At 51.4% G+C, this 26,070-nt stretch overlaps 1 protein-coding gene across 4 annotated transcripts in view; it reads left to right on the top strand.

The window, feature by feature from the left end:
- FGFR1 (fibroblast growth factor receptor 1) overlaps positions 1-25,152 on the top strand; it is a 49,597-nt gene extending 24,445 nt beyond the window's left edge. The window contains exons 3-18 of one of the 4 annotated variants that reach the window (XM_055334642.1): positions 8,407-8,673; positions 10,062-10,145; positions 10,422-10,594; positions 13,556-13,679; positions 14,416-14,606; positions 16,579-16,723; positions 18,677-18,873; positions 19,910-20,055; positions 20,246-20,367; positions 20,819-20,929; positions 21,444-21,634; positions 22,648-22,770; positions 22,996-23,066; positions 23,582-23,719; positions 23,855-23,960; positions 24,061-25,152. In XM_055334642.1, coding sequence (XP_055190617.1) covers positions 8,407-8,673; positions 10,062-10,145; positions 10,422-10,594; positions 13,556-13,679; positions 14,416-14,606; positions 16,579-16,723; positions 18,677-18,873; positions 19,910-20,055; positions 20,246-20,367; positions 20,819-20,929; positions 21,444-21,634; positions 22,648-22,770; positions 22,996-23,066; positions 23,582-23,719; positions 23,855-23,960; positions 24,061-24,237 — 2,366 coding nt within the window. In that variant the 3' untranslated portion in view covers positions 24,238-25,152. Of the gene's footprint in view, positions 1-8,406; positions 8,674-10,061; positions 10,152-10,421; positions 10,595-13,555; positions 13,680-14,415; positions 14,607-15,656; positions 15,808-16,578; positions 16,724-18,676; positions 18,874-19,909; positions 20,056-20,245; positions 20,368-20,818; positions 20,930-21,443; positions 21,635-22,647; positions 22,771-22,995; positions 23,067-23,581; positions 23,720-23,854; positions 23,961-24,060 lie in introns of all 4 variants that reach the window. The other 3 variants (XM_055334641.1, XM_055334640.1, XM_055334643.1) reach the window with 3 other exon arrangements.
- Positions 25,153-26,070: the final 918 nt, after the last annotated feature.

The following is a 26,070-nucleotide window of genomic DNA, read 5'->3' as shown; positions in this document are numbered from 1 at the left end:
AATAAAAACAAAACAAAACTCCGGCCCCAGCCCCTGGGCTGCTGAATGGCGATGGCTTCCTGTCAGGATTAGCCGGGCTGCCTGGGCCTGTGTGCCTGCCTTTCTCCTCAGGAAATACCTTTAGTAAGCCCCGGTGGGGTCCCCATGGCAACGCGCGCGGGGACCTGCTGACAGAGGCCATTCAGCCCGCCATTGTTCCCCGGCCCCTTTGTGGGGAGCTGTATTGCTGCCCCTCCAGCAAACACAGCAGTTTGCACCGTTTTGTCAGACTGAATGTGGAGTTTTTACATTTTAATGGGTTCTTCTGGCAGTGGCCCATTTGCATGCAAAATGTTCCCTCTTACTTCTTTCCCTTCTTCTATTAAAAAAAAAAAAAAAAAAACACCCACAGCCCTACACTCCAAATCCCCTGAGTCGGGGGACTGGTGTGAATGCTGCTGGATTGGGGTGTCGGACCCTGCTAATTGATTCGGTGTTCTGTATCCCTTCTCACACATGCCTGTGCTCCCCATCTCCGTAGCTCTCCCTGGATTTTGGGAATGCTGTGAGTTCAGGGAGTCCCACATTTTTAGGGCTCCCTCTTCACCCCAACCCTTGTGGGAGGAGAGTGGTTCCCTGGGATTTTGGTGAGATCCCCACTCAGGCCCGGGCGCTGCCAGGCTAAAGTAAGTTTTCAGTTCCATTTCAAAGCCAAAATAACGTAATAAAAAACCTCTGCAGAAGGCTCCCGGAGCCCTGCCGTGCTGTTCTGTGCTCCTTTTAAGTTGCCTTCAAAGCCACCCTGAGTTCCTCCCCCACCCACAATTGCCCTCTCATTTATCTCTGAGGAGTTTGTGCCAAGACTGTAAACATTCCCGGACCACCAATCCCCCCACGGTACTGAAGAGAATGGCCATTCTCCCCTCATTTTCTTAACCCAGAAATCCAAAATCAAAAGGATTTCGTAGGGATGACAGAAATCGTGACCCGAGACCACAGGTCCGGGCTTTGTTGGGGGCCCGTTATCCTTTGGAGGGGAGGATGTAGCTGACAGTACTCCTGACCACAGAGGGTAGAGAAGATGCATAATTATGGATGTACCCACAGCCAAGTGACATGAATAAGTGCAAATAAAGTCATGAAAATCTGTATGTCTTGGGGAGGCACATTAAGAATAGGATTGGACATGTCTCACAAGAGTGAGTTTTCATGTCTGGAAGTAATGGAGAGAGCAGAGGAAGGAGGCATTTTAGGAGAAAGCAAAGTAAGAGGAGCAGTATAGGTGTTGGCTTGGCCTAAGAGGCCAGGAGACTGGACAGCTGAAGTTGGGCGGTGTGGTTGAGGGGCTCCAGATTCTGGAGGCAGAGGAGGAAATAAACCGAGGTCCTCAGGACGGTGAGGGCATGGAATGCAGAGTGCCAGTGCAGAGAGGTCAGGGCTTGAGGGCTGGGACATTCAGATTTGTGATCCAGAGAGTCCTCCCAAGGGAAGGGCGAGCCCCTTTGCCTGATGTTCTTAATCTTCTCAGCCAGTCAGTCAGGGGTCGTTGGAGGTCATCAGCTCAGCTGTGAACTATGTATTCAGAGGTGAGGGTCTTGGGGCTGAGAGAAGGTGTCAGGTGTCTGATCCAGACTAGAGTCAGGGACACAGGGAGGGAAGGGTTGTGCTGTCTACCTGTGGCCAAAGCCACATGAAGTGCTTCAAGTGGGTCACCTGTCACTCTCCTGAGTGCTAAGTGAAAAGTGAGACCCTGTGGAGGGGCCCAGGCCCTGGCAGACCCAGCATCTAAACCTAATGCTGACTCCTGTTTTGTGACTTTGAGAGAAATTCCTCAATCTTCATTTATTTGTATTTCAGGGGCAATGAACGTGAATAACCATGCTTTTGGAAGTCTCAAATGCCAATACTAAAATAGGGCATTATTCTTAGTCCCAGAGTCTACCACTATCATAGTGTCGCCCTGCACCCCCCCACCCCACCCACCCCACCCATTTCCTCACCTGTCACAGTCATACTTGCTCAGCTTTCAAGGGTAGGTGAGCAAGGATGGGCAAGTACATTTATAAATTAAAAAGCCCTAGAGTATAAGGTAGAGGTTGCAAGGTTGAGGGAATGAGAAGAGAGGGTAAGGTCAAAGCAACCAACTTCCAATCTCATGCATGGAGGTGGGAGACCCAGGGTGCTTTTGCCCAGGATCAGGGGGCCTAATGGAAAGGGTATCAGTCACTTTTTGGAAGTCAAGGATTACAAAGGCAAAGTGAAGGTAGAAGCTATGTTTCAAAGTAAACCTGGGCTCTGGATGTGTGTGGACTCTGGAGAGCCAGGCCACCTGCTTTGGAATCTCAACTTGGCCCGTTACTGACCCGGTGGGCCGTCTTGGACAAATACGTGACTTCTTTGTGCATCAGAGTCCCCTTTGTAAAATGAGGATAATAATAGTACAAACTTCACAGGATTGTGGTGTGGATTAAATGAGACCTTGGCTTGGCACATAGGAAGCTTCCACATCCATAGGGTAGAGATAATAACAGTTAATATCTACCTCCTAAGGGACTGAATGATAGTCTGTTAGAAGCTTTCACAGTATATGGGATATGGGAACCATGCTGTAAATATTGGCCAGTATTAGAACTGCCATCTTCAGCTTTGTGTAGGATCCCAAATACTCTGGGGGAAAAGCATGTAGTAAATTGCAAAGTGCTGTGCACATATATTGGGACTCTTCTCTGGGTTTGGGTTAAGTTTGTGGGGTTTGGAGATGGTAACTTCCAAACCAAGTTGGCTGCTATGGGACCAGGGCTAGAGAAGTGGCATTTCAAAATAAATTTTAAGTGTATTTGTCCATGTGGGATGAAAAGTCTGCTTGCATAGCCTGCAGAGAAATTGTACCCCCTGGAACTTCTTGAATGGTTCTGTTCTATCTATTCCCGTACCTCACAGGCTGAAATCAGTATTTTTTGCTGTCTTCTACCATGAACCTCCAGTCCCAAGCAAGACATCCTCTAGCCTCCCTTCCCACACTTCCGCATCCCCAGGTACAACCCTGCTTGTAAGCAACCCATCCTTTTCTGCTCCCCCCAAAGTTATCACTCCCCATCTAAATTCCTAATTGCTTCTTCCTCTTTTGCTACCATTACGTCCAACTTTTGCTGTCAACTCAACACTGCTATATTAAAGTTCTGTAAGTTCAGAGCCTGTGTTGGATTGTACTGGGTTGTCCTGTTCTCCATTTGTCTTGTGTTACACTACAAAGTGCTTCATATAGGTCAAGGTGTTATATAAACCCCATGACCCAGGTTAGAGCATGGCACAGGTCTCCTGCTCCTTCGTTTAATCCATTTCTTCTCCTTGCATGGACCAGGACACACAGAAGTACCCAATGGTAGCTATTTTGAAGAAAGCTTCTTATCTTCTCTTTGGATTTTTGGGAACGAGGGTCTCATTTCTCGTAAGAATGACAAGGCTCATGTGGATTTGGGCCTCCCCACAGGCTCCATTCCCCTGCCCTGCACCATGTCCCATGGCTGGCAGAAGCCTCAGAGATAACAGAATCCAGCATTTGGATCTGATCCTGGTAGAGGACAGTGGGAGATTTCTGGCCAGTCCTGCCATAAGCCAAGTGCTACTTCTGATCGGCTTGTTGGGGATTACAAAGCGCTGGTATTGGAGGTGTATAGGAAGGGAAGAGAGACTCCATTCATATTGATCATGTTCCTGGACTTGAGAGCAGCCTGGGAAACACCCCCCCCCTTTCTAGCTGCTTCCCTGAGGATGACTAAAAAGTGTGGGTGCTTGATCTGCTCCTGGCTTTCCCTGGGGGATAGAGAGGCTCTGTTAGAGAAGCAAGAGAGGATTGGTGATTGATGTGTGGATCCTTTTCACTCTCACTAATAGGGGTCCCTGGATCCAGCCTACTACACAGCCTTTACCAGCCACCTGCCCTGTCCCAGGAACCTGCCTCGGGACCAGAGGCCTCCTCAGTCTCAGATTCACGTACTCAAGCAGGAACCTTGGTTCACCTCTGTTTTCTGGAGAGTTGTCCAAGGTATTGGCGGCCTTCATCTCTAGGGATCTTCAAGTCAAGCCCTAATCCTTCCTAACCTTAACCTTCCTGCTTCCAGTGATGAGAACAGCAACCCTGTGCTGTGGGCATCAGAACACAACACACCTTGAACACATTGCGCCTCAAGCTTGTAAGAGCCAATGTTGTAATCTAACTCAATGGCCAAATGCTTTCAGCCTGGGGTAGGGTCATCACAGAATCCAGATACCAAATGTCCTCAGTCTCCATTTCCCACCTCATCTGTCAGGAAACAAGACACACACAAAAAAGCGAGTGTTCTGGTTTGCCACTTTTCCTACAGCATCTCCATTCCAATTAATCAGGTTCTCTTAAGATTGGAAGAACTGTGGTTTCAAATGGCCACACAATAAACTGGCTTTTTTTCATCCTTTATGGTCAGCCCAAGGAAGGTGTCCGCCTGATGCCTAACAACAGGTATAGCCCTGGCCCATTGGTCTTGACCAGAGAGAGGCCAGCTCAGAGGACCTGGAGCCACAGATACAAGGGCCTTTCCCAAGGGGGACATAAATGGGGAACACTAGAAAGACCAAAGGAGAATGGAGGGTAGTGACTGATTATTGTAGGCTGCCTGTGAGCAGTGACGGACTTGGCATCAGCCTCCATACGTTGTACTCCCTCCGGGCCAGGACTGCTTTTCAGGACAGCAATGCAGACAGGCAGGGCCCAGGAAACCAGCAAGTGCTTGCTTACCTTCCCATCACCTCCTAGAAGAAAGTGGCATTGTCCCTGCTTTGTAAGTAGAGACATTGACATACATCCAAGAGCACTATTAGCCATGAAAAAAAAAAAGTCTACCATAACCCAAGGGCTGTGGGTTGATTTTTGGTTTCTCTAAAAATTAGCCTTTCCCAGATGCTAAATTCAGTTCAAGACATATTGGGTGTTTTCTGTTCCTGACATGGTTAGGCACTGAAAAAAATTGAAACAGGCAGTTCTGCTCTGAGATGCTTGCTGTTTCTTGGAAGAGGAAGACATGGGCACTTGGGATACCCAGGTGTCCATCAACCAATGAATGGGTACATAAAATATGGTATATCCATACAATGGAATATTATTTGTCCATTAAAAGGAATGAAGTAGGGACACCTGGGTGGCTCAGTGGTTGAACATATGCCTTTGGCTTAGGGTGTGATCCTGGGGTCCTGAGATTGAGTCCCACATCCAGCTTCTCCCTCTCCCTATGTCTCTGCCTCTCACTCTCTGTCATGGATAAATAAATAAAATCTTTTTTAAAAAGTAAAAATAAAAGAAATGAAGTACTGAGCCATACCACAGCATGGAAAAACCTCAAGCATTATGTTAAATGAAAGAAGGTGCATGCAAAATTGTATAGCATATGATTCCACTGATGAAATAATCCAGTATCAACAAATGTATAGACAGAGCAGCAGTGGCTGTCCAGACACGGGGAAGGGAAAGGGATGGCATGTCACTGCCTCTGGGTATGGGGTTTCTTGTGAGGGTGATAAAAAATGTTGTAAAGTTAGATTGTGGTGATGATTGCATAAGTCTGTGAATATACTAAAAAAACAAAACATTGATACACTCTAAGTGGGTGAATTTTATGGTGTGTGATATATCTCAATAAAGATATTTTTAAAAGAAACAATACAAGATGGCATGTAATTGAGTGTGAGTTTGTGTGGTTCATACAGTAACTGTTACAGGTAGTTAGGGTAGGAACACTGGAGCCGACATTGACATCAAGCTTCTTGGCCAGCTTTGATGGTGCACTTTGGGCATTGTCACCAGCGCGGGACGTGGGGGAGAATAGAGCATCACAACTCTGACAATCTTGAGCAGAAGTGAAGTTTTGTTATGAGAAAAGAATGCACTTGGTCTGGAGGACAGCCAGCCTTGAAGGGAAAGGTAGAGAGAAGAAGGCTGTGTGTCTCCATGGGGAAGATTTCAAGGAACCTTGAATGTCAAGCAGATTTTATCCTACACACGGGGGGGGGGGGGGGGGGGGGGGCAGGGTCTTGCTCAGGAGCAGGTGCGCCCCAAGGCTTGGAGCATCAAAGTGAATTTGAACTCCAGTGGCAGGGGAAAGCAAGCTGGTCCTTCAGGCTTTTATACATCCCGCAGAAGAGTTGTGTTTGCACATCCTCCTGCAAGGTGGGGGGAGCGGGATATTAGGGATCCACACCAGCATCAGCCAGAGCTAGGCTCCACGGGGCCAGCGTTCCTTGGCTACTTTCTCTTGGGGAAATGCCTGTGTTCTCCTCACTACCTCTTTGTCCCGGGACCTGTCAAAATAGGCTGTGATGCCAGAGGCTAAGAATTTGAATTTACCGAGTTTACTGTTTGACCAATGGCTCATACAGATCAGGAACTGCAAAATATTTAACCAGTGAGGTCATTGGAGGGAATGGAGATTTATTTGATCAGTAGGAGTGTCCCTTTTCCTTAAGGGTCAAATCTGAACTGCTTTTCTTCTCCCTTCTTTTAGCAAAACCACAAACCATTAAAAGTGGAAAGAATAACCATTTTTTTAAGACCCACAAAAGCTTATTTTTAATCACTTATGTGGTCTGCTCACCTTTGTGGTGTTCCTCTTGACCCAATTCACAAAAATATAAATGACTGTTAGCGTGGTGGCTTCCAGACCCTTTTGAAGCAGCACTCCCACTTTGGATGACTCATGTTGACCCGGTATGTAAGACAGCCCTGGAGGTGAAAAGGGTCGGAGCCTACAGCCTTTGGCCTCTCTGAGGCAAACAGCTGTTTGTCCTGGTGCCCAAGGCCTCATTCCTTCCTTCGTAAGGTTTCCAGCAGCAATCTGCATCATTTGCAGAGTTGGTTCCAATGAGAGTGGAAAAGGAGAAAAGAAAGTTTAAAAAGGAAGACCATGAGGAAACAGTGCATATGTCCTTTTTGCCTTATTCAGTAGGTGTTTATTGGGTAACTCTTATGTGCCAAGCACCATACGGGGTGCTGGGGATTTAAGGGCAAAAATGACCCGTCCCCACTCTCAGAACTCAGTCAAGAAAAGGGACTTTCCTTCAGTGTGGCAGGTGCCATGGGAGGGCATCTGACCTAGCCTGGGAGTGGGAAGAGGCTTTGAGGCCGAATCCCAAGCCAGGCAGAGAAGTGGAGGGTAGCTAAGAGCCAGCAGGACACAGTACCTGAAGGGTGGCCAGTGGGGAGGTAGAGACATCAGAGAGCATGTCTCCCTGAGGCTCCCAGGGCAGTGGAGATGTGAGCTGAAACAAGCACACCTTTGTGGGGCTGGGGCGGGGGGGAGGGGGGACGGACGACAGTTGGCAGAGGATGCTGGGAGGCACACATGGGAATGTCCCGAATGGAAATAGAAACTCCATTCCCCTGTGCTTGCAGGTACTCAGGAGCAGGGAAGCAGGTAACAGTCTGGGACAGTGGACTCCGGGTGTGCCTGGCTCCGGGCCTTCTTTGTTAGTGCGAGTGCCTGGTTGCTCGTCAGGAAGGGGATGGGTGGGTGAACAGGTGGCATCAGACCTGTGAGCCATGGAGCACCCGAAACCAGGGATAGAGAGGTGAAGAGGAATGCATTGCACATTGGGAGAGGGGAACGGGAGCTTGAGGCGAGGAGCCCTGCAGTGGGATGAGGAGAAAGGAGCTTTGTGTGCGAGGGCTACTGTAGCCAGAGCAAGTGTGGGCTTGGTGGCAGCTGCAGGCCTCTGCTCCTAATAGGGTCAAAAGCTCCAAATCCTCTGGCCTGACACCTGTTAGCCAGAGGTTCCCCTGAGCTGACCTCTGCTTGGGCCGACTCTCGCACATATGTATCTTATACATCTGACTCACCGAGGCACCAGACACCTCCCGGCTGAATCACTTGACCCCCAGAGCCCCCGTTCTCTCGACTTAGGTAGGGGCTGCTGGATTTTTGAGGGACTAGGGTTTGCTCAGCTGTTACTAGCAAAAGCACTGAGGCTGGCCTGGCCCAAAGGAAATGGGGTGTTCTTCTGGGAAGTGGCCATTCTTGGCAAAGAACCAAGTGTGGGGGGAGGGACCATCTGGATAGAAAAAAGCCCTTGGGGAGGGCTGGCCTTCTCCTCCGGGCCCCACCTTGGATGGAGAGAAATGAAATGCTTAATGCTGCTGTGGCTGCTTCCTGGCTTTGCCTCTTTCTTCTTTTGACCTTTGGGGGAGTGGAGTAGGGAAGAAGAAGTAGGGTTCCAGGTAGCTAGCAGTTTCCCACTGACACCTATTCTAGCTCCCTGCCTCCTGGCTCTGTAGCCCCTGGGGCATTGCAGCTCAGTGCGGCCAGCTAGCATAATTCCCTTTGTGTCTCTCCCTGTTTCCTTTCCCCCTCTTCCCCATCCCATCCCTTGGTTCCTCTTCCTGGCCCCTGTGGGTGGCTGCAGCCCAGTCCTGGGGAGCCCCTGTGGAAGTGGAGTCCTTCCTGGTCCACCCTGGTGACCTGCTGCAGCTTCGTTGTCGGCTGCGGGACGATGTGCAGAGCATCAACTGGCTGCGGGACGGGGTGCAGCTGGTGGAGAGCAACCGTACCCGCATCACGGGGGAGGAGGTGGAGGTGCGGGATTCCGTGCCTGCTGACTCCGGCCTCTACGCTTGTGTGACCAGCAGTCCCTCGGGCAGTGACACCACCTACTTCTCCGTCAATGTCTCAGGTTGGTAGCAAAGCCTGCCCTCGCCCTCTCCCTGGATCCACCCCTCCAACCGTCTCTGCTGGTTTGGGGGGGAGGTGAACCTCCTCCCCTTCCACGATCTGCCCCCACTCTGCTTCAGAAACTGCTGCCCACTAACATCGCTCCTCGCCCGCCGCGTGGCTTAGCTCTCGGAGGGGTGGCCAGGTGGTGCAGGCGTCAGGTCGGAGATCTAGGCTTTCAGGATCTGCCTCAGAAGGGACTGCTGATATACTTGGGTCCGTAAGACACTGATTTTTCCACCATAGCTTGCCCAGATCTCCAGGTGCTTCCTGGGACTCAGCCAGCTTCCATTCTGTCATTCCCTTGCCATTTGGACTTGGTACTTTGCTTAGGGGTTAGAGCCCCAGAATAGGTGGTGAGGTAGGTCCCTCCTCTGATGGGAAAGGATCCGAGTGCACCGCCATACTCCCAGGCTTCATGGAAAACATCTGTCCTCCAGCTTCTAGAGCTGTATTAAGGACAGCCAGGGAACCCCAGAGCTCTGGGTGACTTTGGGAATCTGCCACTTTTAGAACACGACGTCTGCACAACTGTAGGGTGAAAGAAGAGCTGAAATTTTCTTTACATCCTAGGGTGAGGTGAGGGCTGGCCCTCTCCTCTCCTTTCCTTCAGGCATCATTTAGAATCTGCCCCTCAGTTGACAGGCTTGCGTCCTTTATTTCCCTCTAGACTCCCAAAAGCACTAGGAAGGACTGGAGAAAGATCTGGCATGAACGCTGTTTCGGTGGCCACATGTGTATGTCAGGCCTTTTAAAAAGGGGTGGATACTTGCAGAGAAGTGTTGGCACTTGCGGGCTCCCTATCTGCTCTGGTTGTGAGGGGCAGCTCCCAAACCTTAGCAGATGCATGGTAGAAAAATTCCCACTATAAATTGTTCAGCCTGTGGCTTTAGAAATAGTTTCTGGCCATACTGTGCCTAGATCTGTGTCTGGGTTTCTGAAGAAGGATACACAGATACCCTGGCTGCTAGTCCTGAGACCCAGCGTATCTGGGTGGCGCTGACTTGAGAGAACCTCTGAATGCAAGGTGGAATTAAAGTCGAGAGGACCTGCTGTCCCTGATGGGACTGGCCAATATCGAGGCTTCTGGACCGAAAGGGGCACTGCATTGGGATGGGGAAGGCAGGGGACAGGCACAGAGTATGCAGTTCTTAACCATTTCAGTCCCACAGAGAGACTGTCACTAAGGGCAGAAGGGGACAGGGGGTCCAGTATGGGGATGGGCATCTGCATTCATCTGTAACAGGACTGGCCATATGCTTATGGCTGACTGTGGGTGTGGATGGCAATCTAGGAATAGGAAGCCCACTGCCCCGGAGGGATCTCATTGCCCCCTTCTCCTTCCCATAGATGCTCTCCCCTCTTCAGAGGATGACGATGATGATGATGACTCCTCTTCAGAGGAGAAAGAGACAGATAACACCAAACCAAACCGTATGCGTGAGACACTGTTTCCTACCTTACTGCTCTTGGGGCCTGGTGTTGGGTGGGAGTGGGAAGGGGGAGGCTCAGATGATTGTTTGGAGACAGGGAGGAGAGGGCACATGAGGTCATGATGCTTAGCCGTGGGATCGCTGGGGTGCCCTGAGTAAAGCAGGCATTGTTCACAGGTGTGGGGCAGGGAGGAGGGGCACCTCCAGGTCCTGGCCTGGCCCCTGCTCCTGAGCCTTACTGGCTCCCTGCCTGTCTCTCTTGGCTTTCCCTGGGCAGCCGTGGCTCCGTACTGGACATCCCCAGAAAAGATGGAAAAGAAATTGCACGCGGTGCCGGCTGCCAAGACCGTGAAGTTCAAATGCCCTTCCAGTGGGACTCCCAACCCCACGCTGCGCTGGTTGAAAAATGGCAAAGAATTCAAACCTGACCACAGGATTGGAGGCTACAAGGTATGTGTGTGTATATGTATGTGAAAGTGAGTATAAGAGAAAGGGGAGAAGCTACTTAGAAATTCCTTATTATATGTTGTTAATTGTTTGAAGTAATACTTTCTAACTATAAAAGCAATGCACTTTGGAGACACCTGGCTGGCTCAGGGGTTGAGCATCTGCCTTCGGCTCAGGTTGTGATCCTGGGGTCTTGGGATGGAGTCCTATGTTGGGGTCCCCGCGAGGAGCCTGCTTCTCCCTCTGCCTGTGTCTCTGCCTTTCTCTTTGTGTCTCTCATGATTAAATAAATAAAATCTTTAAAAAAAATAAAATTAAAAGACACAGTGTGCTTTAGAAAAACTTCAAATACAAAAAAACTGCAAATAAAATTTTCAGGTCTTTTCGGTCTTGGAGCATCTGGGTGGCTGTCAGTTGAGCGTCTAGCTCTTTCTGCTCAGGTCGTGAGATCAGGCCCCTCGTTGGGCTCTGCACTGGGCATGGAGCCTGCTTAACATTCTCTCTTTCTCCCTCTGCCCTCCCACCTCACATGTTTATACGTTCTCTCTCAAGAAAAAGAGTCTTTTTTCTGTGTATGTGGTTCTTATGTAATCACATTAATGTATATAATTTGTCACTTGTTAACATTATAACATGAGTCTTTTGCCATGTGCTTGAGATAATTTTTCATGACTATATAGTATTTCATTATTAAAATGTTTCACTTAATGACCTGGTTTGTGATATTTGGCATTTTCTGGTTTTTGACTATTACTATTGTGGCAAATATTTTTTTTTTAAGATTTATTTATTTATTCTTGAGAGACACAGACTGAGAGAGAGAGAGGCAGAGACACAGGCAGAGGGAGAAGCAGGCTCCTCACAGGGAGCCTGATGTGGGACTCGATCCCGGATCCCAGAATCATGACCTGAGCTGAAGGCAGGCGCCCAACCGCTAAGCCACCCAGGCGTCCCTGTGGCGAATATCTTTGAACACAAATCTTTGCTGGTGATTTTAAATGTTCTTCTCCCAGGACAGGTGGCTTGAAGCAAAGTTACTAGACCAAAGCATAAGCATTTTTTAAAGCACCTTCCCCTTTTTAAAGATTTTTCCTTTATTTCAGAGAGAGAGCAGAGCGAGTGAGAACATGCATGGTGGGGGAGGGGAGAGGGAGAGAGAGGAGCACACTGCCCTCTGAGCCCCACACTCAGCTCCATCCCAGGACCCCAGGATTATGACCTGAGCTGAAGGCAGACGCTTAATCAACAGAGCCACCCAGGCGCCCCTTTTTTAGGCCCTTAATACATAGTTCCCACTTACCTTTCTCTCTCCTGGTAAGTAGGTAATTTTACTCATTCATTTATTTTTTTATTACATGAACATTTTTTTTTTAAGATTTTATTTATTTATTCATGAGAGACACAGAGAGAGGCAGAGACACCAGCAAAGGAAGAAGCAGGCTCCACACAGGGAGCCTGGGTCTCCAGGATCAGGCCCTAGGCTGAAGGCAGTGCTAAACCGCTGAGCCACCGGGCTGGCCACATGAACATTTCTTGAACACGTCTTCCCAGAAAGCGTACTGGGCAGTAGAGTTCCAAGTACATCAGGAAGATGTAATGTTTTTTGTGATACTTACTTTGATGGAGGATGATGTAATGAGCTGAGGTGTGATTTTATTTTTTTAATTTTATTGTGGTAACAGTTCCTTTCCCAAAAAGAGAAAATTAATTCATCTTCCCATGGCTCGAGTATGAGGATGACAAGCTCACCATACCTGAGCCAACAACTCTGATAGATGACAGAAGTAACTCACTCTTCTCTTGTGCATTGTTCTACTTAACTAACAGGTTTCAAATTTTCATATGTTAATAAGCAACTTCTGTTTCCGGCCATGTGAATTGTCTGTGTCCTTTGCCCATCTGTGTTTCTAGCAATAACTTCTTCATCCTAATCCTTTCTTTAAACTCTGATCATCCTGCTATCCCATCTCACCTAGCTGCTCTTTTCCCATTAATCTGATATAAGGAAAGCAGAGATCAGGGCACATGGCTGGCTCAGCTGGTAGAGCGTGCAACTCTGTGGTCAGAGGGCTCTGAGTTCAAGCCCCAGGTTGGGTGTAGAGCTTGCTTAAAAGAATAAAATCTTTAAAAGGAAAGAAAAGCAGAGATCAGGAAAAATAGGGAAATATTATAAATTAACGATCAAACACTTGCTGTATGCAAGGCACTGCCATGAGTGGTACAAAGCAGTGTTCTTTCCCACAAAGAACTTCCAGTCTAATAGGATGGGAGGCATCGTTGAACCTTGTCATAAAAAGCAGGCCTGGGTGGCTCAGTGGTTGAGTGTCTGTCTTTGGCTCAGGCTGTGATCCTGGAGTCTCCGGATCGAGTCCCACATCGAGCTCCCTGCACATGGAGCCTGCTTCTCCCTCTGCCTATGTCTGTGCCTCTCTCTCTCTCTGTGTCTCTCATCAATAAATAAATAAAATCTTTAAAAAAAAAAAAAAAAAGGGCTGGCCATGATCTGTACATCAACAGGGGCACAGAGGGACAGTGAGAGCCATTCTGACCCAGGGTTGGGCCAGAGGAAATGGTTTCTAAAAGAAGAGGTCAGGGGTAGACAGAGCTGAAGTCTTTCCAGGGAGCTTTTGCAACTCAGGATATGAACATGCAAATAGGGGGAAGCCCCGGTGTATTTGGGAGAATGGAGGAGTCACATAGTTCAGATCGCAGATGGCCCTGGCTATGGCAGGCAGACCTCCAGAGTGCTTTATCCCCATCTGCCAATCTGCCTGATGCGTTCTTGCAGTGAACATGGACCAGGGTGGCGGTCTCTGCCCAGTCCTGGCTCCCGTGCCATGCAGGCCATGTGCTCTGGGCTGGGATTGGAGGGTGAGTGCCACAGGGCACCCATGCTTCTGTATGGCTCCGGCTTCCATTTAACTTCAGACCCTCATTGGAGCTCTCTGGCATGTTTCCCCTCAGGTCCGTTACGCCACCTGGAGCATCATAATGGACTCCGTGGTGCCTTCTGATAAGGGCAACTACACCTGCATTGTGGAGAACGAATATGGCAGCATTAACCACACCTACCAGCTCGATGTCGTGGGTGAGAAGGCAGCGCAACAGGGTTAAAAGAGCTTAGAGCAAAGAGAACAGGACTTAGAGCAAAGAGAACAGGACTTAGAGCAAAGAAAACAGCCACAGGATCCAGGTTTCCTTAGGGGTCGAGTCAGGCTGGCAGGGGCATTTAATGGGACTGTCACCTGAAGCAGGTCTCGTGTCTGTTTTGTGCATTTAGTTAAGAGGATTGGATGCTACTAGGACTCATGAAAGGTGAAAGGTGCTGTGGCCAGTCTCCTGCAAGGGGTGACTGGAGAGGGCATCACATACAGCATCCTGGTGGCTACTGCTCTCTGGATGCCAGTAGCCTGCTGGGCACATTACACCCCGCAGTTCTCATGGGCTCTGCAAAGCCAGCGCTGTTCTTTCTACTCTGCAGAAGAGCGGATTAAGGCAATGACTCTGTGATTTTAGTTAGGGAGGTCTGGGGGGTGTGACTGAGGTTATAGGAGTCTCCATTAAGGCAGGAGAGACTTCTGGTGCCCATGAAAATGGATGCATTGCCTTGCGGAGGAAGTTCCTCAGAGCCTGGGACCTTTTCCCCTCCGCTCAGGGTCGAGGGGCCAGGGCTCAGCAGAGACTGGAAATGCTCTGCCCACTGGAAAAGCTGAGGGGGGAGCACTCTTCTCTTTGGTGGTCTTTGGTATGCCCTCTGTCAGCATCCCAGCCTGGAGCAGGTGATGGCAGGGCCTGACAAGCCTCTCCTCTCTTTTCCTCCACAGAGCGGTCCCCTCACCGGCCCATCCTGCAGGCGGGGCTGCCTGCCAACAAGACAGTGGCCCTGGGCAGCAATGTGGAGTTCATGTGTAAGGTGTACAGTGACCCACAGCCGCATATCCAGTGGCTCAAGCACATCGAGGTGAATGGGAGTAAGATTGGTCCCGACAACCTGCCTTATGTCCAGATCTTGAAGGTAATCTTGGCACCTGTCTCCATGGGCTGGGTGCTGGGAAGGAGACCTGAACCTCCCTGGGCCCAACTAGCTGTGGTCAGGCTCAGTGCCAGCAACTGGGACACATCCCTTACCCTTCAGACACCTGTTCCATTTGAAATAGGGACCTAGCCACATTCCCCAGAGCCAGTGACAGGCCACAGAGTGGGAGTGCAGTGGAAACAGAGGGCTGGGCATGGGGTGGGCATTGCCAGTTTCTAAAGAGCTTTGAGGGGGACTTTGCTCAGGCTTTGGGGCCAGCTACTCAGGGAAGGCATTTGGACTCATGACTTTCCATCGCCCGGTTCCAAAGCCTTTCCAGCAAATGTTTCTCAGATTCTGCCCTATTTTCCCCAGTCATGTCCTTTCTGGCAGACAAGTGGATGAATGATAAGGGCACGACTCTTTAGGTAGAGTTGGAAAAGCAGATGCTGCAGGTAAATCCTAAACAGCGTCAGGAGTAATGGCCTCTTCTTCCTTTTTCCTCTCACTCCTAGACTTCCCTTGTCCCCTGAATGCCTCACTAATCCAGGGAAGGTAATTGCCTAATTCCCCAGGGACCTTGCAATAAGAAGTCAGCAGAGGCTGGGAACGTGTTTAACTCCTGGCCAAAGTTAGGCCACCCCCAACCCCCCCAACCCCCCCCCCCCTCCCGCTTGGCTGTCCCGGAGTTTTACTGGCCATCCCTTCTCTTCACTGTGGTGCTGAAACTGCTGTGTAGAAAATGAGGCCATGGCCTGGGCCCTTGCCACCGGCTCCCTTCGAAATCCTGGCCCTGGACCCAGAGGAGAGGGTCTGACACAACGTTCATCTGGGAGCCGCGATTTTCCTGTTAAATTCATTTTTCAATCAGATCACTTTGGGCCTTTGAAGGCCACTTGTTTGATCCTAGTAAAAAGGGAAAGATGACAGATCTCACAGGTGTTTCCCTCGCCTTAGCGCCCTGGGCCTGCCTTCACATCGCGTGGGAGCAAAGCATGGCCACGTGTGAGCATTTGCCCCCCTGACTGGCTTGTCGTTGGTTTATTCTAGCATTCGGGGATTAATAGCTCGGATGCGGAGGTGCTGACCTTATTCAATGTGACAGAGGCCCAGAGCGGGGAGTATGTGTGTAAGGTTTCCAATTATATTGGTGAAGCTAACCAGTCTGCGTGGCTCACTGTCACCAGACCTGTGGCAAAAGGTAATGGGGAGCTGGACGGGGCCCTGTGCTGGGAGTTCGATTCAAGCCCCACGCTGCTGGGGCAGATGGGGAAGCCAGCACCCACCTCTCCCTGTTACTCTGCTGTATTTTCTAGAGCCCAGAGCCATGGAAAAATACCCGGCCTGGGAGGCTGCTTTGGTTTGGTACCTTGTTGGTGTCTGCTCCCTCTGTGCCTCCCTTGTGTGTGCCCCTTGGCTGTGTGTGTACTCGTGGGGACCATCTGGCTGCGTGCGGAATGACACTGTGACACTGCAGGCCGAGGTTTGAATGGCAGGAGAGGAGAAGGGGCCAAGAGTCCCCTGGCAAACCCAGCAGGCCGTGTGCACATGTGTGTGCATGTTTGTGCGTGTACGCGTGTCCACAGCACCCTTCCACCCCTTCTGTGTGTGCCCTCTGATTTCGTCAACCTGAAACCAAACAGCCCCCCGCCGCCGGGCCCCATTTCTCCATGCTGCCCGCCACCCGCCCGCATGCTTGGACGGGCCCGGGGCTGCCAGCATCTGGTGAAGGGTCGTAACCAGCCAGCAGCGTCTCAGGTCTGCAGAGCCCCCCCCCCCCAGGGTCTCACTGTCTTTCCTCTAACAGGTCTCACTGCCTGGTGGTTTTTGTGTGTTCCTTGTTGCAAAGGAGACGCTGGGGAGCATTTCTTCCTCCGGTTTCTCCCCCTTCTCTTCCTCCCTCCGTCCCTCCATGTCTTTTAGAGGTCTCACGTCCCGTGCTTGTCCATTTTGCTTCCGTTGTCTCTTCTAGACTGCCGGAGTTAATACCACCGACAAAGAGATGGAAGTGCTTCACTTAAGGAATGTCTCCTTTGAGGACGCGGGGGAGTATACGTGCTTGGCGGGTAACTCTATCGGACTCTCCCATCACTCTGCATGGTTGACCGTTTTGGAAGGTATACACTGCACTTCTCCTCTCGATGTCCTGCCCTCGCCATGGGCACGGGGGGAGCATGCATCGTGGGGCCGGGGGAAACACAGAGCCAGGACAGGTAGAGCAATGGGCTCCAGGGGCCCGTGGGTGGCCCTGGCAATTTGTCTGAGCTTGAGTGTCAAGTCCTCTCAGCTCTCGTGGGAGCTGTCCTCATTCTGCAGGAGCACGGAGGCCTATCCCCTATGTACCTGCATCTGGATCTCCCCCTTGGCCCATGCGATGCATGCATGGAATCTGGGGTTAACCTGCAGCTGGGCTCTCCTGCAGGGCAGGCTCCTTCCCTCCTTGGGTCCAGCAGCCTTCTCTGACTTGTCTGATCCTTTTTTGTGGGTCCCAGAGATCTTGAGAGGCTGGACATGTTCTGTAGAGAGGGCGCTTTTTCCTTGTAAGGAACAGTGCTAGCCCACCCTGCCATCCTCTGATCTCAGAAGAGAGATTTCACCCAGAAGAGTGAGCTGGAGTCTTATTCAAGTAAGGCCTGACTTGGGAGGCCACATGGGACTCAGTGGTGCCCATTTATCATCTCTGGCTCCTAAGAGTGAAGGTCTGTGAGTTGGGTTAGGAAGGAAGGAGCCTGCAGCCTGCTGAGGTGGTGGGTTGTTCATCATTGCTTGTGAGCGTCCTGCAATGGGTCTGGGTGCTGTGCTCCTCCTGTTGCTGCTGATTATACTGACCTCTTCCTCTCTCTTCCTCTGCCCTGCCTGCCCCATGGGATCTGAGAACAACCCTGCTTGAGGCAGAGAAGCGTTCTGTTTTTACCCTGTCACTGTCTTTGTCCTGTGTGTGCTCCCACGTGGTTGTCTTCATGTGTCTCCACCAGAGAGAGAAAAAAACAGAAACACTTCCTCTTGTTATTAGCTCTGCTGTCTCCTTGTCAGGCTGGGGAGTGCGTTGGGTTCCATCTTGGGCCACACCTTGCACCTCTGTCGGCGGGGGGTAGGGGGGGTGGGGGTTGTCCCCTGGCTGGCTGGCTGGCTGGTGTCTTTGGGAGAAAGCCATGCAAGGAAGAGGGGCATTCACACTGGTGGGGATGGAGCCTTTGGGAAGCCTCCCAGCTTCTCATGAGCAAGGGATGGGTAGTTTGAGTTCGATGGGCTTCTGTGGAACCAGGCTAGATTCCAAATGGAAGGTGGAGGACAAGGATAAGACGATGCCTCCTCCCCCAATTTCCTTAATCAGTTTTAGGAGTAAGGGCCTGAGTAGAATTCTCAAGTGCAGCGGAGCTTATGTTCTCATCTCAAGCAGTCCAGACGTGATTGGAAATGAAGTTAGTTTTGCCTGTGACGTAGCTAGATGCAAATATTTACATGTCTGACCCGACCCACATGGCATAGGCAGGAAGTGAAATATCATCAGGACGCAGACTGGGTTCCCTCCCTCTCCTCCTTGTCTTAATTATGTGTCACAATATGCGAGGCGCTGCAGCATGTGGAAATGAGCACGGTGCCAGTCTGGCCCTCAGGGATGCTCACGGGCTGTCAAGGACCAAGGACTCATAAGTGGGTCATCTGTCCCATGTGATAGGTGAATACACTCGGTGCTGGGACTCTGTGGAGAAGGCCCAGGTTTCCATGAGGAGACTGAGCAAGCCCTGATGGGTACCTGATACCCATGGATCCCAGTAGGCCAGCTGGGAGGGCTCCTGAGTAAGGAGCCCTCCGCCTGAGCAAGGTGGGCTCCTGAATGAGTGAGCATGGACCCCAGGTAGTGGTATAGTTCTAGTCCATTCCTCTTGGTGGATTTGAGTCAGGATTAGGAAGACTCAAAGGTTCGGTGCCAGAGCTCGGTCCCAGCTGGGACCTAACTTGGTTCCTGTCTGCCCTGAAAATCCTCAGAGGACAGGAGATAGGGGGGTGGTTTTTCCTATGAAGCTGGGCCCCCAGAGCCTGCTAACATCCTGTCCACACTGACTCAGCCCTGGAAGAGAGGCCAGCAGCGATGACCTCGCCCCTATACCTGGAGATCATCATCTACTGCACAGGGGCCTTCCTCATCTCCTGCATGGTGGGCTCTGTCATCATCTACAAGATGAAGAGTGGCACCAAAAAGAGCGACTTCCACAGCCAAATGGCTGTGCACAAGCTGGCCAAGAGCATCCCTCTGCGCAGACAGGTAACAGAAAGTAGATAGGGGGTCTGTACACTGCACCACCTTCTCTCCCTGGGCCCCCAGGGCTCCTCCGGGACCATTGAATGCCCTGTCCTCTCCTCTGTGCCCAACCAGCTTGGCTTTCTAGCTTCTGGGCCAGGGGCAGTGGAATGTCCTAGGTGCTCCCAAGGTGGGTTCCAAGCTATGCTTGCCCATGAATTCAGTCTGCCCATCGTACCCCAACTGCAGGCCCCCTATTCACCTGGCACATGGATCAGGAGAAGGCCCTAGACAGGCCTGATGTGCAACTCATCCTGTACTTTTGAACAGTCCCCGAGGGCCAGTTAGAGGTACAAAGATGGAGAAGAGGACCTGAGTCAGGTGCCAGGAGGCCTCTCCCTCTTCAGGATGCCACCCTCCTCTCATCCAAGGAAATGGAACAGAGGGTGAAGGCGTGTGAAAGGAGGGGACATTCATTCAGAGCTGTGCTAATTCTGGAGGGTGCTTTGGGAGTTAGGAATCCATAATCCAGGGCGCCTGGGTGGCTCAGGTTAAACCTCTGCCTTCACTTCAGGTCATGATCCCAGAGTCCTGGGATCAAGCCCCGTGTCAGGCTCCCTGCTCAGCGAGGAGTACTGCTTCTCCCTCTCCCCCCTGCTGGTGCTCTCATTTGCTCGCTCTCCCAAATAAATACAATCTTAAATAAAAGGGAGGGGGGGATCCATAATCTGAGGCAGAATTTTCACAAAGAATGGAGACAAGGATAGAGTTGTGATTGTGATGATAGGTTATATGTAGGTCTGGAAGAGCAAGATTTGGTCTGCTTGTGTTAAAGGTAAGTGAAAAGGCTAGCTGGTGGCAAAAATAAGTCAGCTTTAGAACTTAGGTCTTCAGATTTCTTGTGGTCTTCCTGCCACTCTGTACTGGAGAGAGAACATCAGATAACAGATGCATACCTCTGCCATTGGTGGAAAGCCCTGACTAGGAATGGCAGGACTCTGCTGCTGCTCAACCCCCAACCCCATCCTCGTTAGAAGGGTGACCCCACACTTCCCTGCAGGTGTCAGCTGATTCTAGTGCATCCATGAACTCTGGGGTTCTGCTGGTTCGGCCCTCACGTCTCTCCTCAAGTGGAACACCCATGCTGGCTGGAGTCTCTGAATATGAGCTTCCCGAAGACCCTCGCTGGGAACTGCCTCGAGACAGGTGATACTTTGTCAGCCTCTGAGGAAGTCCGTCCCCCCACCCCCGAAGGTGTTACCAGATGCATTCAGAAATAACAATTGATGCTTTCTGCTCTCAATTGGATAGAATATGGAGGGGTGGAGATGGGATGTCCTCTTAAGGTTGAAACTGTACCAGCCCCAACTCACACCACCATTTATTTCCCCAAAAGGCTGGTTTTAGGCAAACCCCTGGGAGAGGGCTGCTTTGGGCAGGTGGTATTGGCAGAGGCCATTGGGCTGGACAAGGACAAACCCAACCGTGTGACCAAAGTGGCCGTGAAGATGTTGAAGTGTAAGTGATGTTTCTCTCCTTGCAAAAATGATCCCTTCCTTTCCCAAGCAAACTCTGGGCCTTAGGCCATGTAGAACATTCTCTCCGGTGCCCTGGCACTGTCCACACCCGCTACATGGCTGGCTTAGCCTTGCCTGGGAAGGGCATTCTTACCCATCTCACTTTGTCCCTTGGCATCAGTCTGGGCTGTGGTGCAGTCAGGTGTTTATTCCAGACCCCATCGTTAGCTGCTTTTTCTCATCCTGTCTTCCACCCTGCACATGAGCACCTATTGCCAGTAGCTCACATAAGGGGGAAGGGACTGTCGATTTGGGTGTGAAATGGGGAGGAGAGAAGCAAGTCCGGGAGAACAGGGCCTCCTCCAGCATACATGCCATCCCCTCTTCCTTTGCTTCCCTCCTTGGCCTCCCTTCCAAGTAAATGAGTCTCGTGTCCTGGTTTGTGTGTAAAGCGGATGCTACAGAGAAAGACCTGTCAGACCTGATCTCAGAAATGGAGATGATGAAGATGATCGGAAAGCACAAGAACATCATCAACCTGCTGGGGGCATGCACGCAGGATGGTAGGCACCAAGCAAGGCCTGCTCTCCCACCCCGGCTGGCCTACGGTCTCAGCTGAGAACCTGGGCCTCCCACTCAGATAGCAGTGCCTGCTGGGGCGGTGTGATAATCAGTGACCAGGCATCTTGGCTATGCTTAGGGAAGGAAGAAGGAGGGTAAGAGGAGAGGCCAGTTTAGCAGTAGTTGGCGTCTGAGCTGATGCCCATTGGCGCCCATCGGAGAATACAAGTACCTAGATTCATACGGTGTGGAGCGGGGAGAACCACGTGTGATCTAAATTAGGGTTCTTCCTCCTGCCCCCCCCCCCCCGAGCTTTTCTGGGGAACTTCCTGGAGTATTCTGGGAAGAATCATTTCCTTGGCTTTCTGGGGATGAACTACCCAGGCTCCCTAAAGGTGGTTAGGATTGGGGAACAAACACGTGGTGTATGGTTGGGGGTGGGGCTTCCTCATTGTAAGGCTGGCCCAGGGCACCTGCCCACCCGCCCTGATGGCCCTTCTTTCCTCACGCTTCCAGGTCCCTTGTACGTCATCGTGGAGTATGCTTCCAAAGGCAACTTACGGGAGTACCTGCAGGCCCGGAGGCCTCCTGGGCTGGAGTACTGTTACAATCCCAGCCACAACCCAGAGGAGCAGCTCTCCTCCAAGGACCTGGTATCCTGCGCCTATCAGGTGGCCCGAGGCATGGAATATCTTGCCTCAAAGAAGGTATGGTACCTGAAGGTTCCCTTGGGTGAAGCTGGGGTAGGAATTGAACCTTCCTTGTCCTCTAAGGTATGACTTTGAATCTGGGGTGTAGACGTCTGTAGCACCACCTGCTTGTGCTGTCTTAGGTTTTCAGGGACATCAGTCAGGATAGCTGGTGTAGGTAGCCTTGTGGCCTTCGGATCCAACTGGTTAAGGTTTTTTTTTTGTTTGTTTTGTTTTTTTTTACACTGGATAAGGTTCTAATCTGTGCATTGCCACTTTCTGTCTGTGCCTAGGCAGCTACTTACACATCTCTAAACTAAAGAATAGGGGCTCCTGGGTGGCTCAGTTAACCATCTGCCTTCAGCCCAGGGGCATGATCCCAGGGTCCTGGGATCGAGCCCCTCTTTGGGCTCAGAGCTCAGTGGGGAACCTGCTTGTCTTTCTCCCTCTGCTCCTCCCCACTGCTTATGCTTGAGTTCTCTCTCTCTCTCTTTCTCAAATAAATAAATAAATAAATAAATAAATAAATAAATAAATAAATAAAATCTTTAAGAGGAAGAAAGAATGACAATTCCTGTGTTGTGGGTTGGTTATGGGGTGCAATGACATCATGTGTGACGGCATCGAGTATGGTTTTGGTGCTCAGTAAACAGACGCTTTGCCTGAGCCCCAGCCCACTGTGGATGTATTGCAGCTGGGGAACCGGGGTATAAGAGCACACATTGCACAGACTGGACAGAAGCATCTGGGTTCAGCCTCCCTGGGTGCAGATCCAGAGCTTAGAGTTGGGAGGAGCGGCACAGGAGACCCAGGCTGAGGGTTTGCTAATGTGATTGAGGTGCCTGGAGCTGGAAGTGTTGGCATGGCTGGCTTTGAAGTGGAAGCGAGGGACCTCCTAGCCTCGACCTAGGTCGAGGGATCGTGGTGTGGGCAGGGGGAAGGCCCGACGGTGGGTGGCAGCAATCAGTGCTGGGGCAGAGGCTGATAGAGTCTGGGCACTGGCACAGAGGGACAGCCTCCTCTCTCCACAGTGCATACACCGAGACCTGGCTGCCAGGAATGTGCTGGTGACAGAGGACAACGTGATGAAAATCGCAGACTTTGGCCTTGCACGGGACATTCACCACATCGACTACTATAAAAAGACAACCAACGTAAGTGCTGAGGCCAGACCTGGGCCCGGGTCCTTCTCCTGGGACTCTGTCCATTAGGCACTCTCCCCTTTCAATCCCCAGGCTGAGACCCAGCTCAGGTGCCTTGCTTGATGGGATGAACTGAGCACGCGTCCTCCTCCCCACGTCCTGTCCCATGTGTGCCCCTGCTTGGTACCACATTGCACAGTCCCAAGCTACCCCTCACCTCCCCCATGCCACTTGCAGGGCCGGCTGCCTGTGAAGTGGATGGCACCTGAGGCCTTGTTTGACCGGATCTACACCCACCAGAGTGACGTGTGAGTTTGAAAGAAGCAATGAGGGGTGCCTGGGTAGCTCAGTAGTTGAGCCTCTGCCTTTGGCTCAGGTCATGATCCCGGGGTCCTGGGATTGAGTCCTGCATCGGGCTCCCAATAGGGAGCCTGTTTCTCCCTCTGCCTGTGTCTCTGCCTCTCTCTCTCTCTGTGTCTCTCATGAATAAATAAATAAAATCTTTAAAAAAAAAAAAAAAAAAAAAAGAAGCAGCAGCAGCAATGACCAGAGATCCTTGGTAAAGAGAATTCCAGCACAGTAGAGTCCTGCATTCCCCTCTGGCTTGATATGGGGGTCTCCTTCCATCGTGAGAACAGAACATTGTTACGTGTCCATGTGTTTTGTTGGCTCAGTGGAGGCTGAAAGGGCAGTGTGTTCTCCAGCACTGGCTCTGGGGGAGGGGAGGGTCGGGAGGGTGTGCTCAGGGAGAGATGGGAAGGATTTGAGGCTGGCCTAGTTCTGTGCCCATAAGACCCAGTGGCTCTGTGCTGCTCATCCACAGCTGGTCTTTTGGGGTGCTCCTTTGGGAAATCTTCACTCTGGGAGGCTCCCCGTATCCTGGTGTGCCTGTGGAGGAGCTTTTCAAGCTGCTGAAGGAGGGTCATCGAATGGACAAGCCCAGTAACTGCACCAATGAGCTGTAAGCATGGGCAGACCCCTGAGGTCCCAAGTCAGGCCCTGGGGGAGGAGTGGAGGCAGAAGGGGGCTTAGCTAGAGAAAGCAGCCCTTCCTAGTCGTTCCTCAGCACGAGCCCGTGTCTGTCCTCCTGTCCCAGGTACATGATGATGCGGGATTGCTGGCATGCAGTGCCCTCTCAAAGACCTACCTTCAAGCAGCTGGTGGAAGACCTGGATCGCATCGTGGCCTTGACCTCCAACCAGGTGAGGCTGTCCTATCCTAGGCCTTCAGTTAGGTGCAGCCTTGTGAGTGAGCACTGCCTCAGGGGGCAGGGTGCCGGATCTTGTGTCTCTCCTTGCACAGGAGTACCTGGACCTGTCAGTGCCCCTGGACCAATACTCTCCGAGCTTCCCTGACACCCGAAGCTCCACCTGCTCCTCGGGGGAGGATTCCGTCTTCTCTCATGAGCCGTTGCCTGAGGAGCCGTGTCTGCCCCGACACCCAGCCCAGCTTGCCAATGGCGGACTCAAACGACGCTGACTAGCACCCCCGTCCCTCCTGCCCAGACCCCCTCATCAGCTGTCACCCTCACCCCCCACCCCTCCCTGTGGGACTCACTGCCTTCCCCTCTGCCCCTTTCCTGCTGGCAGGAGCCAGCTACCTACCTGAGGCCTTCACCCCATGGAGTTCACCTCTCCGTCCTCCTCCTCTCAACCTGCTTGTGAGAGAGAAGAGCAGAGAGGCAGGTACTTGCTCATGGCCACTTCGTTCCCTCCCACGTGTTGGACCAAGACCCCTCCCGCCACCTGGCTCTGCCCAGAGGGCTAGGGAGTGGGAGCCAAGCCAAGCAGGCACGCAAGCGAGAGCTGACTGAGCTTTCCTGCATTGGTTTTGTCTGCTTCCAGTAACCTGTAAGCCTGAGTTCTGATGGCAAGGGGCCTCGTCCTCAGGGCCAAAGCAGTAGTGAGGGGAGGCCAGTGCTTCCGGGCCTCGGCTGACGGGCCTCAGCTGAAGGCAACCTCTGCTCCAGATAGATGGTGCCAGTGGCTTATTAATTCCGATACTAATTTGCTTTGCTGACCAAATACCTGGTACCAGAGGGTGGGGAGGCAGAGGCAGGGAGCAGTGTCGTGGCCCTGGGGCCCAGCCCCAAATGGGGGGCATTGTACATAGCTATGAAGAAAACACAAAGTGTATAAATCTGAGTATATATTTACATGTCTTTTTAAAAGGGTCGTTACCAGAGATTTACCCCTTGGGTAAGATGCTCCTGGTGGCTGGGAGGCATCAGTTGCTATATATTAAAAACAAAGAAAAAAGAAAAAAAAAAAGGAAAATGTTTTTAAAAAGGTCATATATTTTTTGCTACTTTTGCTGTTTTATTTTTTTAAATTATGTTCTAAACCTATTTTCAGTTTAGGTCCCTCAATAAAAATTGCTGCTGCTTCATTTTTATATGGGCTGTGTGACAAGGGAGAGAATGTCAGCTGAGAAGGAAAAAGCCTGGTGGTCCCCTGGAGCTGTTTCTGTCCAGAGGGTGCCCTGGCTCCCTGCAGTGCCCTCCTAACCTCTTCCCCTTAGGTCCTGACACCAGACCTCCAGGACAAACCTCCTACCACTCTGATGCTTTTTTGGGAAGACGGGAAAGGACCTCTGTGTAGGGGGCAGGAACCTCCTGTCAGTGCCCTGGAGGCACTGGACCCAGAGCCAAGGCCCTAGGCCCTCAACCACAGAGTGTTTCCTCAGAGGAGACGGGTGGGTGTGGGTGGGGCTGGAGGGTCAGGAGGGGTGCTGGGGGCCTACCTGGGAATAGCTGAGAGGAGGAGAGCTAAAGTGATTTAAGGGGAAAGCTAAGGATCACTGGACCAAGGGCCTGAGGAAACTCAAATCCAGAGTTCCGTCTAGCCCTTTACGTGGGTGTGGTTTTGTCTGTGCTTCTGTGTGAGGAAAAACTTGTCACCTAAAAACTTGTCATCAGTTTGACATTCGTTCAGCTTCATGTTTCTCGGCTTACTCTGGTCACGATTCCCACAGCCACCCCCCACTTCACACACACACACACCCATTCTATCTGTGTCTGTGACCAGACTTCATGTGTTGGAACTATCGCAGATCTTGGCTTCCTGTAGTCCTTCCTGTACAAACTCCACCCCATCCCCCAGGAAAAGGGGGAAAAAATTCTCTGAATGTTTGGGTTTTGGCAGCTTGGAAATGTGCTTTCTCTGCCCCCTGCTGGTGATCCCTGCGCTCTGCACGAGGATCTCTGCTCCTCAGACCTCAGCGCGGACCCTGCTAGAACCCTGCCCCTCCCCTAGAGCTGACTCACTCTTCTGCGGGATTACGCTAAGTACAAAAGAGCGCGATCCGCTTGCA

The sequence above is a fragment of the Nyctereutes procyonoides genome, unplaced genomic scaffold (genome assembly GCF_905146905.1).
Source record: "Nyctereutes procyonoides isolate TBG_1078 unplaced genomic scaffold, NYPRO_anot_genome, whole genome shotgun sequence".
NCBI classification, from domain to species: Eukaryota; Metazoa; Chordata; class Mammalia; order Carnivora; family Canidae; genus Nyctereutes; species Nyctereutes procyonoides.
This window is presented reverse-complemented; position numbering and strand designations above follow the sequence as displayed.